This window comes from Hyperolius riggenbachi, chromosome 9 (genome assembly GCF_040937935.1).
Source record: "Hyperolius riggenbachi isolate aHypRig1 chromosome 9, aHypRig1.pri, whole genome shotgun sequence".
In the NCBI taxonomy this organism is placed as follows: Eukaryota; Metazoa; Chordata; class Amphibia; order Anura; family Hyperoliidae; genus Hyperolius; species Hyperolius riggenbachi.
Genome location: NC_090654.1, coordinates 576,368 through 588,812, shown reverse-complemented (window position 1 = coordinate 588,812; position 12,445 = coordinate 576,368). Strand labels below are relative to the sequence as shown.

General features: G+C 47.5%; 1 protein-coding gene across 2 annotated transcripts in view; it reads left to right on the top strand.

The window, feature by feature from the left end:
- The window catches only part of DDR2 (discoidin domain receptor tyrosine kinase 2), a 549,319-nt gene that overhangs the window by 173,754 nt on the left and 363,120 nt on the right, over positions 1-12,445 (top strand). The window contains exon 3 of one of the 2 annotated variants that reach the window (XM_068251775.1): positions 5,077-5,181. In XM_068251775.1, coding sequence (XP_068107876.1) covers positions 5,106-5,181 — 76 coding nt within the window. In that variant the 5' untranslated portion in view covers positions 5,077-5,105. Of the gene's footprint in view, positions 1-5,076; positions 5,182-12,445 lie in introns of those variants that run through there. The other variant, XM_068251776.1, reaches the window with a different exon arrangement.

Genomic DNA, 12,445 nt, shown 5'->3' with positions numbered 1-12,445 from the left:
ACTTATCGGGCTCGATTCACAAAGCGGTGCTAACCCAGTTAGCATGCCTAAAAGACTTTAGGCATGATAACCATTGCACCATGCTGGTGAAAAGCCAGTTTAGGGCCTCGATTCACCAAGCGGTGATAACTCAGTTATCACGCCTAAAGTACTTTAGGCGTGATGACCTCTTCACCACTGAGTTATCACCGCTTTTGCCTGCACTTCGCGCGAAGTTATCGCGCGCAAAGTTTTGCGCGCGCACCCGCACAGGCGCGCGCGCAAAGTCCCATAGGGTTTAATGGGCGCATCACTTTGCACCGCTTGGTGAATCGAGCCCTAGGCGTGATAAGTTTAGGGGCTTGATTCACAAAGCGGTGCTAACAGTTAGCACGCTGGTGAAAAGTCCTTTATCATGCCTAAACTCAGTTTAGGCATGATAAGTTTAGGTGTGATAAGTTTAGGCATGATAAGTTTAGGCATGATAAGTTTAGGTGTGATAAGTTTAGGCATGATGGGCTCGATTCACCAAGCGGTGCAAAGTGTTAGCACCGTGGTGAAAAGGCCCTCTTCACGCCTAAACTCACTTTAGGCATGATAAGAAGGGCTTCGCGCGAAGTTTCCGCGCGCAAAGTTTTGCGCGCGCACCCGCGCGCGTGCGCGCGAAGCGCCCCGCGCGATGCGCCCATTAAACCCTATGGGACTTTGCGCGCGCGCCTGTGCGGGTGCGCGCGCAAAACTTTGCGCGCGATAACTTCGCGCGAAGTGCAGGCAAAAGCGGTGATAACTCAGTGGTGAAGAGGTCAAGTTTAGGCATGATGGGCTCGATTCACAAAGCGGTGCTAACCCAGTTAGCATGCCTAAAAGACTTTAGGCATGATAACCATTGCACCATGCTGGTGAAAAGCCAGTTTAGGCGTGATAAGTTTAGGTGTGATAAGTTTAGGTGTGATAAGTTTAGGCATGCTGGGCTCGATTCACAAAGCGGTGCAAAGTGTTAGCACCGTGGTGAAAAGGCCCTTATCACGCCTAAAGTCACTTTAGGCATGATAAGAAGAAACTCGCGCGAAGTTGCCGCGCGCAAAGTTTTGCGCGCGCAACCGCGCGCGTGCGCGCGCAGCGTCCCCGCTTCGCGCGAAGCTCCCATTAAGCCCTATGGGACTTTGCGCGCGCTCTCACGCGCGAACGCGCGAACGCGCGTTCGCGCGGTAACTTCGCGCGAAGAGCAGGAAAAAGCGGTGAAAACTCAGTGGTGAAAAGGTCATCACGCCTAAAGTCTTTTAGGCGTGATAACTGGGTTATCACCGCTTGGTGAATCGAGCCCGCTAAGTTTAGATAAGTTTAGATCGCTTGCAAAGTCCCGCACGCAAAGCAGCGCCATTAAACTTTATTCAAAGTGCACCAGTCTTTGCTAGCGTAAAACTTTTGATCAGCTGTGCACTGCGGTGCTAACGCAGTTGGCGCTTAAACTTAGCATGCCTAAACTTATCACACCTAAACTTATCATGCCTAAACCGCACAGGCGCGCGCGCAAAGTCCCATAGGGTTTAATGGGCGCATCGCGCGAAGTGAGGGGCGCTTCGCGCGCACGCACGCGGGAGCGCGCGCAAAACTTTACGCGCGGAAACTTCGCGCGAAGCCCTTCTTATCATGCCTAAAGTGACTTTAGGCGTGAAGAGGGCCTTTTCACCACGGTGCTAACACTTTGCACCGCTTGGTAAATCGAGCCCATCATGCCTAAACTTATCACACCTAAACTTATCATGCCTAAACTGAGTTTAGGCATGATAAAGGGCTTTTCACCAGCGTGCTAACTGTTAGCACCGCTTTGTGAATCAGGCCCATCATGCCTAAACTGAGTTTAGGCATGATAAAGGGCTTTTCACCAGGGTGCTAACTGTTAGCACCGCTTTGTGAATCAGGCCCCTAAAGTCTCTAACTGGGTTAGCATCGCTTTGTGAATCGAGCCCCTAAACTTATCATGCCTAAACTGAGTTTAGGGGCCTGATTCACAAAGCGGTGCTAACAGTTAGCACGCTGGTGAAAAGCCCTTTATCATGCCTAAACTCAGTTTAGGCATGATAAGTTTAGGTGTGATAAGTTTAGGTGTGATAAGTTTAGGCATGATAAGTTTGGGTGTGATAAGTTTAGGCATGATAAGTTTAAGCACCAACTGGGTTAGCACCGTAGTGCACAGCTGATCAAAAGTTTTGCGCTAGCAAAGTTTGGTGCACTTCGCATAGAGTTTAATGGTGCTGCTTTGCGTGCGGGACTTAGGGCTCGATTCACAAAGCGGTGCTAACCCAGTTAGAGACTTTAGGCGTGATAACCATTTTTATCATGCCTAAACTCAGTTTAGGCATGATAAGTTTAGGCATGATAAGTTTAGGCATGCTAAGTTTAGATAAGTTTAGATCGCATGCAAAGTCCCGCACGCAAAGCAGCGCCATTAAACTCTATGCAAAGTGCACCAGACTTTGCTAGCGCAAAACTTTTGATCAGCTGTGCACTGCGGTGCTAACCCAGTTGGTGCTTAAACTTATCACGCCTAAAAACTTATCACACCTAAACTTATCACACCTAAACTTATCATGCCTAAACAGAGTTTAGGCGTGATAAAGGGCTTTTCACCAGGGTGTTAACTGTTAGCACCGCTTTGTGAATCAAGCCCCTTGTGCGCTATCTACACTTATCTAAACTTAGCATGCCTAAACTTATCACACCTAAACTTATCACACCTAAACTTATCACGCCTAAACTGGCTTTTCACCACCCTGGTGCAATGGTTATCACGCCTAAAGGGCTTGATTCACAAAGCGGTGATAACCCAGTTATCACGCCTAAAAGACTTTAGGGGCTCGATTCACCAAGCGGTGATAACCCAGTTATCACGCCTAAAGGACTTTAGGCGTGATGACCTCTTCACCACTGAGTTATCACCGCTTTTGCCTGCACTTCGCGCGAAGTTATCGCGCGCAAAGTTTTGCGCGCGCACCCGCACAGGCGCGCGCGCAAAGTCCCATAGGGTTTAATGGGCGCATCGCGCGCACGCGCGCGGGTGCGCGCGCAAAACTTTGCGCGCGGAAACTTCGCGCGAAGCCCTTCTTATCATGCCTAAAGTGAGTTTAGGCGTGAAGAGGGCCTTTTCACCACGGTGCTAACACTTTGCACCGCTTGGTGAATCGAGCCCTAGGCGTGATGACCTTTTCACCACTGAGTTATCACCGCTTTTTCCTGCTCTTCGCGCGAAGTTACGCGCGCGCAAAGTCCCATAGGGCTTAATGGGAGCTTCGCGCGAAGCGTCGGGTGCTGCGCGCGCACTTACGCGCGTACGCGCGTACGCGCGGTAACTTCGCGCGAGTTTCTTCTTATCATGCCTAAAGTGAGTTTAGGCGTGATAAGGGCCTTTTCACCAGCGTGCAAACACTTTGCACCGCTTTGTGAATCGAGCCCAAAGTCTCTAACTGGGTTATCACCGCTTTGTGAATCGAGCCCCAGGCGTGATAAAGGGCTTTTCACCAGCGTGCTAACTGTTAGCACCGCTTTGTGAATCAGGCCCTATATCTGCATGTAATGAGGGCTTAGATGCTTTCCTTGCATTGAAGGGCATCCACGGCTATAATTACTATGTAATTCCCGGAAGAGTTGATCCAGGGATTTATCTGACTGCCATCTGGAGTCAGGAAGGAAGTTTTCCCTTTTAAGGCTAATTGGCCCAGGCCTTGTAAGGTTTTTCACCTTCCCCTGGATCAACGAGGATGTGTGCAGGTTCAGAGTGACTTTTATTCTTTTTTCTGGTTGAACTTGATGGACAGATGTCTTTTTTCAGCCAAACTATGTAACTACTGTAAGTATGTGTTCAATTCATGCTGCAAGACAACAAAATCTAAATATTCTGAAGGTGGGATTCATTTCTGATGTATGGGAGGTCAGGCATTCAGATTTTACCAAAGGGTAAAACCAGCATAACCTAATTCCTTTTCTCTGGGTCTGAAATAAATACTCTAAGCATGGGTCTATATGAAAAGGGCGCCTGGTGGAGCCCATATAAAAACTTCGGCTACAAAAAGGCTCTGGTGTAGCCCATATAAAAACTTCGGCTACAAAAAGGCTCTGGTGTAGCCCATATAAAAACTTCGGCTACAAAAAGGCGCCTGGTGTAGCCCATATAAACTTCGGCTACAAAAAGGCGCCTGGTGTAGCCCATATAAACTTCGGCTACAAAAAGGCGCCTGGTGTAGCCCATATAAACTACGGCTACAAAAAAAGGCGGCTGGTGTAGCCCATATAAAAACTTTGGCTACAAAAAGGCACCTGGTGTAGCCCATATAAACTTCGGCTACAAAAAGGCGCCTGGTGTAGCCCGTATAAACTTCGGCTACAAAAAGGCTCTGGTGTAGCCCATATAAAAACTTAGGCTACAAAAAGGCGCCTGGTGTAGCCCATATAAACTTCGGCTACAAAAAGGCGCCTGGTGTAGCCCATATAAACTTCGGCTACAAAAAAAGGCGGCTGGTGTAGCCCATATAAAAACTTCGGCTACAAAAAGGCGCCTGGTGTAGCCCATATAAACTTCGGCTACAAAAAAACTCCGGGATGCGTAAATTACTATTCCCCCTCCAGGCCGCCATGAATAGTGGGGGAATGAAATAATTCGGCTTACAGTGCTTGTAGCCCATATAAAAACATAGGCTACAAAAAAAGGCAATAATATGGGCTACAGAGGGGCGCCCTACTGTAGCCGAAAACCTTGTAGCCGAAAAAATATGGGCTACAAAGGGGCGCCCTACTGTAGCCGAAATCCTTGTAGCCGGAAAAATATGGGCTACAAAGGGGAGCCCGCTTGTAGCCTATATCAAAACTCGGGCGCCCTTTTCTACACCTTGTAGCCCATATTTCCAGAAATAACATTGATGTCTATGGCGGCGCCCTTTTCATACAGGCAGCTCGGGCGCCCTTTTCAACCGATACCCTAAGCATGTGTGTAATGGAAATAAATTAGAATTGTAAGCATTAACATATACGTAATGTTTAATTACAGTTAATGAATATACCCAAATCATGCTAAAGTATTCGAGGTTTTCCACTTCTCTGCAGGTTTTGGACAACTCGGCTGCAGAGAGATAATGGAGAAGATGGAAGTAATCCCTGTTGTGCTGCTTATTCAGATATTCAGCGTTGCTGAAGGGCAGGTGAACCCTGGTGAGTTTCCTTCCAGGCTATTCTCTGATGTTGCCTCTGTAGTTTTATTATTAATGTCAGCAGTGCCAGTCACTATGGCGTCAATTCACCTGAGGTTACCAAACTATTTGTCACATGGTTGGTAATTTACTTCCTGTGATAACTCAAAATAGCAATTCTCCAGGAATATAGGCTGAAATATCGACAGGTCGAAATATGTGCGATAAATAGTCGGTAGTTATTCGTTATTTTTTCTCAAACTCACAATACACCAGGGCAAAAAGGGGGTGTGACCATTCATTATTTTAGATCTATAAAATCCACAGAAACCGGCACCATCCAATTTAAGCGTAGCTCTTTTATTTTTATCAATGAATCAGCATAACAGCAATAAGATGCGACGTTTCAGGGCAGCCTCCCCTTTATCAAGCTTTGCTGTGTGAATGACAAAATACAAACAACATCATCTTCTTATATACCCCAGTGTTAGCCCAGACTGACCAATAATGTGGCCTTTACAAATCACCCACCTATCGTGTTGCGGAGGATTTGAATCCGGTCTCTCCCACCTTCCCCCTCCTTACCAATGGATGCCGTCCTTCAGCCGCGCCCCCTGCGCCGGGTCTCATAGCGGCCTCTCCCACCAGGCAGCCGCCGCAGCGGACCTGATGGGAAACTGGCCGACATGACGCGCTGGTGTGGGGAACCAAGTCCCCGCCCCTCGCGTCGCCTGGCAAGGACAGACGCCGGCGGTGTATAATACGCCGCCCTGCGCTGTCAGATGAAAACAGGGGGAGCGGTCGTGGCAGCAGCCAATGGGAGGACACCTTGACGTAGTATTGTAAACATTACATCCATGATAGCCCACATATACTGTTACTCATCAATATACATACAATATAGAAAACAAACCCGCGGAAAAGGCTTATGGCGGCAGAAAAGAGGCTATATATCCTACTGTACATAACTGTCAAGTCTTATGATTATAATCATATGGTGCGATGGCAGTGCTGAGGGAACAAGTCCTAACAGGGAACAAATCACATATTCATCAATACAATGTCATGCTAGTAAATACACATGACCAATAATCCCTATTTTTTCAGGTAACTCTAACAGGATATTGGAGGCTGGAGACAATGGAACACAGGGAAACAATTTAAATAAACGGTAATAAATCAAATTCTCTATTTAACCCCCGAGGTTCCATTGTGTCCAGCCTCTTAATCCAAAATGCTTCTCTATACAATAGTTTTTTAACCCTATCACCCCCCCTTCTGGGTGGTGGGACCTGTTCAATAATCATATATCTAAGTTGGCTGACATGATGTTTAGCCTGATGAAAATGATATGCTACAGCCTGGTCAGTCAAACTTTCCCTAATCGCATGTTTGTGCGACGACAATCGTTTTTTGATTTTTTTGCGTTGTTTGTCCAACATATAATAGACCACACGGACATTTTAAGGCATACACAACAAAGTTAGAGTCACATGTAAAACAGTCATGTATTTTGAATTTAACACCTTGATGAGGGTGTAATATGTGATCTCCCTTGATCACAATTCATGCATGGAAACGTGCCTCTGCGATTAGATTTTGACTGACCCCTAGGTCCCGAATCTGCGTGTACCAATCGGTCACGCAGATTGGGTGCTCTCTTGTATGAGATAAGTGGTGGATTTTTAAATTGTATTATCTCTGGGAAGCTATCAGCGAGCAAATACCAGTGTTTTTGTGATGATTTGCTCAGCTGCCTGCAGCCAGCCTTTTGACCATTGTGTAGGTTTCTGCAGGACTCTGGAAAGAAGAGCTTCTGTCAGTTTTGCCGCTTGTGCTTGCAGAGGAATTTGCATACGTTGTCATGCAAATTGCCTGGCCACATTCATTGGAGGCGTGTACTATAAGTACTATGTCTTTCCCACAATGCTTGGCTGTTCATAAGGATTTCGTCCTATGTAACACTCCTGGTGGGGTGTCAGCCTTGCTCTCTGTTTGAACATCAGCTTAGAGTAATTCCTGGAAACTGCGCTAGGCAGATTTCCCTAGTGCTGTTAGGATTGTATTATCTGTATTGCCTGTTCTGTCTTGTCTTGCCTGTTTGCCATTGTCCTGTCCCTATGGTGGTTGACAGGAAATGGTTCTGATCTCTGTTCTTGGAGTATAGCTGGTGCAGCGGTTGCTACCAGCTATCTCTTCCGTTCTGTCTCCTGGGATTGCACTAGCTACTTTTTGCTAGCACTGGGGATCCTTCTGTTCTGTCTCCTGGGATCGCACTAGCTACTTTTCGCTAGCGCTGGGGATCCTTCTGTTCTGTCTTCTGGGATCGCGCTAGCCACTTTTCGCTAGCGCTGGGGATCCTTCTGTTCTGCTACTCTGTACTTGGATCGCGCTAGCCACTTTTCGCTAGTGCTGTGGATCCTATCTCTCGCTTGTCCCTGTTTTCGTGTGTCTGTCTGCTACGCTTGCTGGAGGCTCGGTGAGGTAACCGTTAAGCAAGCGCTCGCGTCCTCTGTTTTATGTTTGTCTGTTAATGGTTAGTTAGGCGTGCTTGTCTCTATTGTGCTTCTCACGTGGAGACAGCGCATAACCGCGTGCACTGTTGCGAATGAGTGCGGTGTTCGCGGTTAGCTAGCGTTTGTTATTTTCCGTATCTCCTCATTGTATTATTTGCTGTGCCTTTGCTAACCTCGTATTCTGTCCTGATCTGCCTTGTGTCTTGTCTGGCGATCGCACCTCTCGCGATCGCGTTCCTATTTCATATCTGCTGTTGTGTGTGTGTGCGGTCGCGGGGTGGCGACTGGATTGGCGCACACACATACAACCTGTCCCTTTGCTCATTCTCATTCGCAATCGCCTCTCTTGCGATTGCGTTCTGCGTTTCGTACAATTCCTGTCTGGCATTTGTGGAGGTACAGAGGATTGGTTCCTCTGCACTCCCCAGCGCCATCTGCCGACAGGAATTTTCCCTCTACGGGTGCGTAGCACCTTTTGCTGGGTTCCTGCAAATGATACGCTTGTGGAGGATTTCCGCCGTGTCAGCGCACGCGTTGTGCGCTGATCACGGGGAAAGTTCCACAATCGTTACAGTATGAACAGCCCAACCCAAAACCCCAGTGTAGACGGAATTTCTAATTTGTACGATTTTGTCGAGTTTGGGTCCTGTGTCTTTAAGAGCTTTAAAAGGCTACACTCAGAGACCAAGGCGGAATTTCTTTCTGAATGTGTGAGGTTTTGTCTGAATCCCACCTTTCAGATTTCTGATCCGTCCACGTCGGCTCTTCTGTTTGCCTATGTGCTCTTAAAAGACGATTTGTTCACCTGGGCATATAATCTGTTAAAAATCGATTCTTGGAATGATAATCTGTATCAGTTTCTTGCAGTGATATTCTCTCACTGGTTTAAACTGCCTGGCTTACCACCTGCTCTGATTGAGTGTGTAGCTGCTGATAAGTCAGCTGATCTTTCCCTTCCATGCAAAACTTTTCAGTATGACAATCAGTTCAATGTGTCTGTTGCCACTTCAGGTTTTAAACAGCAGACATGCAAAGTGGCGAAAAAGAGAAAAACTAAAAAACGCAAGCATCAGAATAAAACCCTTCCTATTGATGTTTGTAATGATGTTGTTCCGTCTCCGCCTTTTTTGCCCCAATCCAAAGCTCATGTGGATCCTGCTATAGGTAGGATTGCACACTACATTAAAGCAGTTAAAAAATCTGTTCTTGTTCCTGAACTCCAACCCTATGGAGATTATCTGGATACTGGCCTGTTTGAACCCCCATTTGCTTCCTGGGATGTTGGGGCCTTGCTGGAGGAATTCGATTTTGATTGGAAAGCCTTTTGCGATTTTTACATCGCACAAAACGAAGATGTCTTGAATGCTTGTCTTGACTCTATGTACCTTCTGATTGATTCCGATGAATGTGACAAGGATGATGTGGATCTGGTGATCTATGTATGGCAAACGATTTTGGATGAGTTGCACACACACCAACCAATTGATTCCAATAAAGAGACATTGTTGTCGGATGATTGTTCCTGCCTTTCTGGGGTAAAGCATGAGAGTCTTGACTTTGTGCAATCTGAAATGAATGAGTGTGCCGCTGTGGTTGATTCCTGTGCGAATCTTGAAGGATTCTCTCCTGACAGTGTGCAGTTTGAATCTGTGCGATCTGATGCCGGTTTCTCGGATGTTCCCGCAGATTGTGATCGGCATGAGTCTGCAGGTTTCCTCAAGGATGTGTGGGATCCTTTGTCATTTAGTAACAGATCTTTGAGATCTTCCGTCTGTGACCCTGCTATGGGGAAAATTTCTCGACTATGCAGCGTCAAAAGTAAAATTATTATGCCTAATAAAGTTTATCCTGTTGATGTCGCCATTTCTTCTGCAAATGAGTCTCTGTCTCACCCTGTTCTCACCTGTAAGGGCCCGTTGCCTGGGGACAGTTGCTCCAGCGTTTCGGTCCTAGATGCCTTGCAGTCTGCCCCGCAGATCGTGGAGGTTTGCGCTATGGAAGCGTCAGTTTCACAACCTAAAGTGAATTTTGATTCGCAGGTTTTGCGTTCTGATTCCTCGGATTCGACATTGTTAGCCGAATCTAAGAGTGAGACAGCGCTTCGGTTTTGCGAATCTGATGCTGAACCCTCTTTGCCTTATTCAGAGACGCTTTCTCTAAACCTGCCCTGTACCATGAATGAAAACTTGTTTTCCTTTCACACTGACGTTTGTGAGCCCCTTTCTTGCTCTGAGGGAGGTTCTGACTCTCCACCCTGTACTCTGGATGAGTCAATATTGCCTTGTACAATATCTCCTGCCCTGGCCCTAGAGGCTCGTCTAGGTATTGCTGCTATTTTTACCTGTTTTTCTGCAGTTTTGGAGTTACAAGCTAGTTTGACTGCCACACAGAATTCTGGGTACAGTGAGAATGAAGTTAGGGAGTCAGTGTGTGTTCCAGTAAATATACCTGTACATTCCCCTCATGATGATGAGATCCAGTCTCAGGTTATGGTGGAACCATTCCTGGGACATCTGCCCTGTCCACAAATAAAGTTCCAGTTTTGCCCTGTAACATGGATAGTTCAGAATCCTTCTTAGAAAACTTGAAAAATGATGTTCTGGAGGTCTCCGAGTTCCTCCCAAAGGGTGCAGAACTTGTAGGAGATGTCTCCTGCCCCCCAAGTCCTTCTGAGGTGTTGCCCTCTTCCGTAGGCATTGCTGCCTTGCTGGCTACCTTTTCAGCTCTGGTGGAGCTTCAGTCATGTGTAGTCAATAATGATATTGCAGTCACAGAAATTTCCGAATTTGAATCCGAGTCTTCTTTTGAAAGTCCAGTGCCTGAGACCATTGCTCGTGATGATTCTCTGCCCGGTCCTGGTTTTGGTTTCCTCGTGTCGGACTCTGAGGTTGGCAGTTCCCCGACATGTCCTGAGGTTTCTCCTGTGCTGGTGTACCCCAGTGTGCTCTGTGACCCAGAAAGCCCAAGTGTGCCTCGGTTACCAGCGTACTCAGATGCTTCCTCGGTGGAGACATGCTCTGATATGGCCTGCCTGCTTGCATGCCCAGAAGTGGTCCCTGAAAGTCTTGATCTTGATGGGTGTCCTCGTAATTCTGAATCCGGAATTGTCATTGGTTCCATGGGGGTTCTTGGTAATTCTCCATGTGAGCCTGGTGATTGTTCTGCCCTCTTGGGATCTCTGTGGAGCTTCAAAAGGTTCTGGGAGATTCCGGGAGAAATTTTGCTTGGTACCCTGGATAAGATCAACGGTGGCTTTTGTGTTGTAAGGGACACTTCGAACAGGTATTGTGGCAGGTTTGGTATTTTCGGACGCTCCTTGGAAGGTGGTGGGTATTGTCTGGAGGGTGTTGATGGCTTCTTCTCTGGCGGTCACAGTCCTGATGGGTGTTCTACTGAGACTGGTAGTACTGATGGGCATGTTTCGGTGGCTTCTGTTTCCGATGAGGTCGGTTTCGGGTGGACTGACTCTGGAATTGGACCTTGTCGGGCTGCCCCGACCTTCATGAGTCTTCAGTTTGAGTCTGTTGCTAATAGCAGTTTTGAGGGTCGTCTGGAATTCGACCCTGGAGGGGGGGGTACTGTGATGATTTGTTCAGCTGCCTGCAGCCAGCCTTTTGACCATTGTGTAGGTTTGCATGCTGCAGGACTCTGGAAAGAAGAGCTTCTGTCAGTTTTGCAGCTTGTGCTTGCAGAGGAATTTGCATACGTTGTCATGCAAATTGCCTGGCCACATTCATTGGAGGCGTGTACTATAAGTACTATGTCTTTCCCACAATGCTTGGCTGTTCATAAGGATTTCGTCCTATGTAACACTCCTGGTGGGGTGTCAGCCTTGCTCTCTGTTAGTAATTCGTGAAAACTGCGCTAGGCAGATTTCCCTAGTGCTGTTAGGATTGTATTATCTGTATTGCCTGTTCTGTCTTGTCTTGCCTGTTTGCCATTGTCCTGTCTCTATGGTGGTTGACAGGAAATGGTTCTGATCTCTGTTCTTGGAGTATAGCTGGTGCAGCGGTTGCTACCAGCTATCTCTTCTGTTCTGTCTCCTGGGATCGCACTAGCTACTTTTTGCTAGCGCTGGGGATCCTTCTGTTCTGTCTCCTGGGATCGCACTAGCTACTTTTCGCTAGCGCTGGGGATCCTTCTGTTCTGTCTTCTGGGATCGCGCTAGCCACTTTTCGCTAGCGCTGGGGATCCTTCTGTTCTGCTACTCTGTACTTGGCTCGCGCTAGCCACTTTTCGCTAGTGCTGTGGATCCTATCTCTCGCTTGTCCCTGTTTTCGTGTGTCTGTCTTGTCTGCTACGCTTGCTGGAGGCTCGGTGAGGTAACCGTTAAGCAAGCGCTCGCGTCCTCTGTTTTATGTTTGTCTGTTAATGGTTAGTTAGGCGTGCTTGTCTCTATTGTGCTTATCACGTGGAGACCGCCCATAACCACGTGCACTGTAGCGAATGGGTGCGGTGTTCGCGGTTAGCTAGCGTTTGTTATTTTCCGTATCTCCTCATTGTATTATTTGCTGTGCCTTTGCTAACCTCGTATTCTGTCCTGATCTGCCTTGTGCACCTCTCGCGATCGCGTTCCTATTTCATATCTGCTGTTGTGTGTGCGCGGTCGCGGGGTGGCGACTGGATTGGCGCACACACATACAACCTGTCCCTTTGCTCATTCTCATTCGCAATCGCCTCTCTTGCGATTGCGTTCTGCGTTTCGTACAATTCCTGTCTGGCATTTGTGGAGGTACAGAGGATTGGTTCCTCTGCACTCCCCAGCACCAT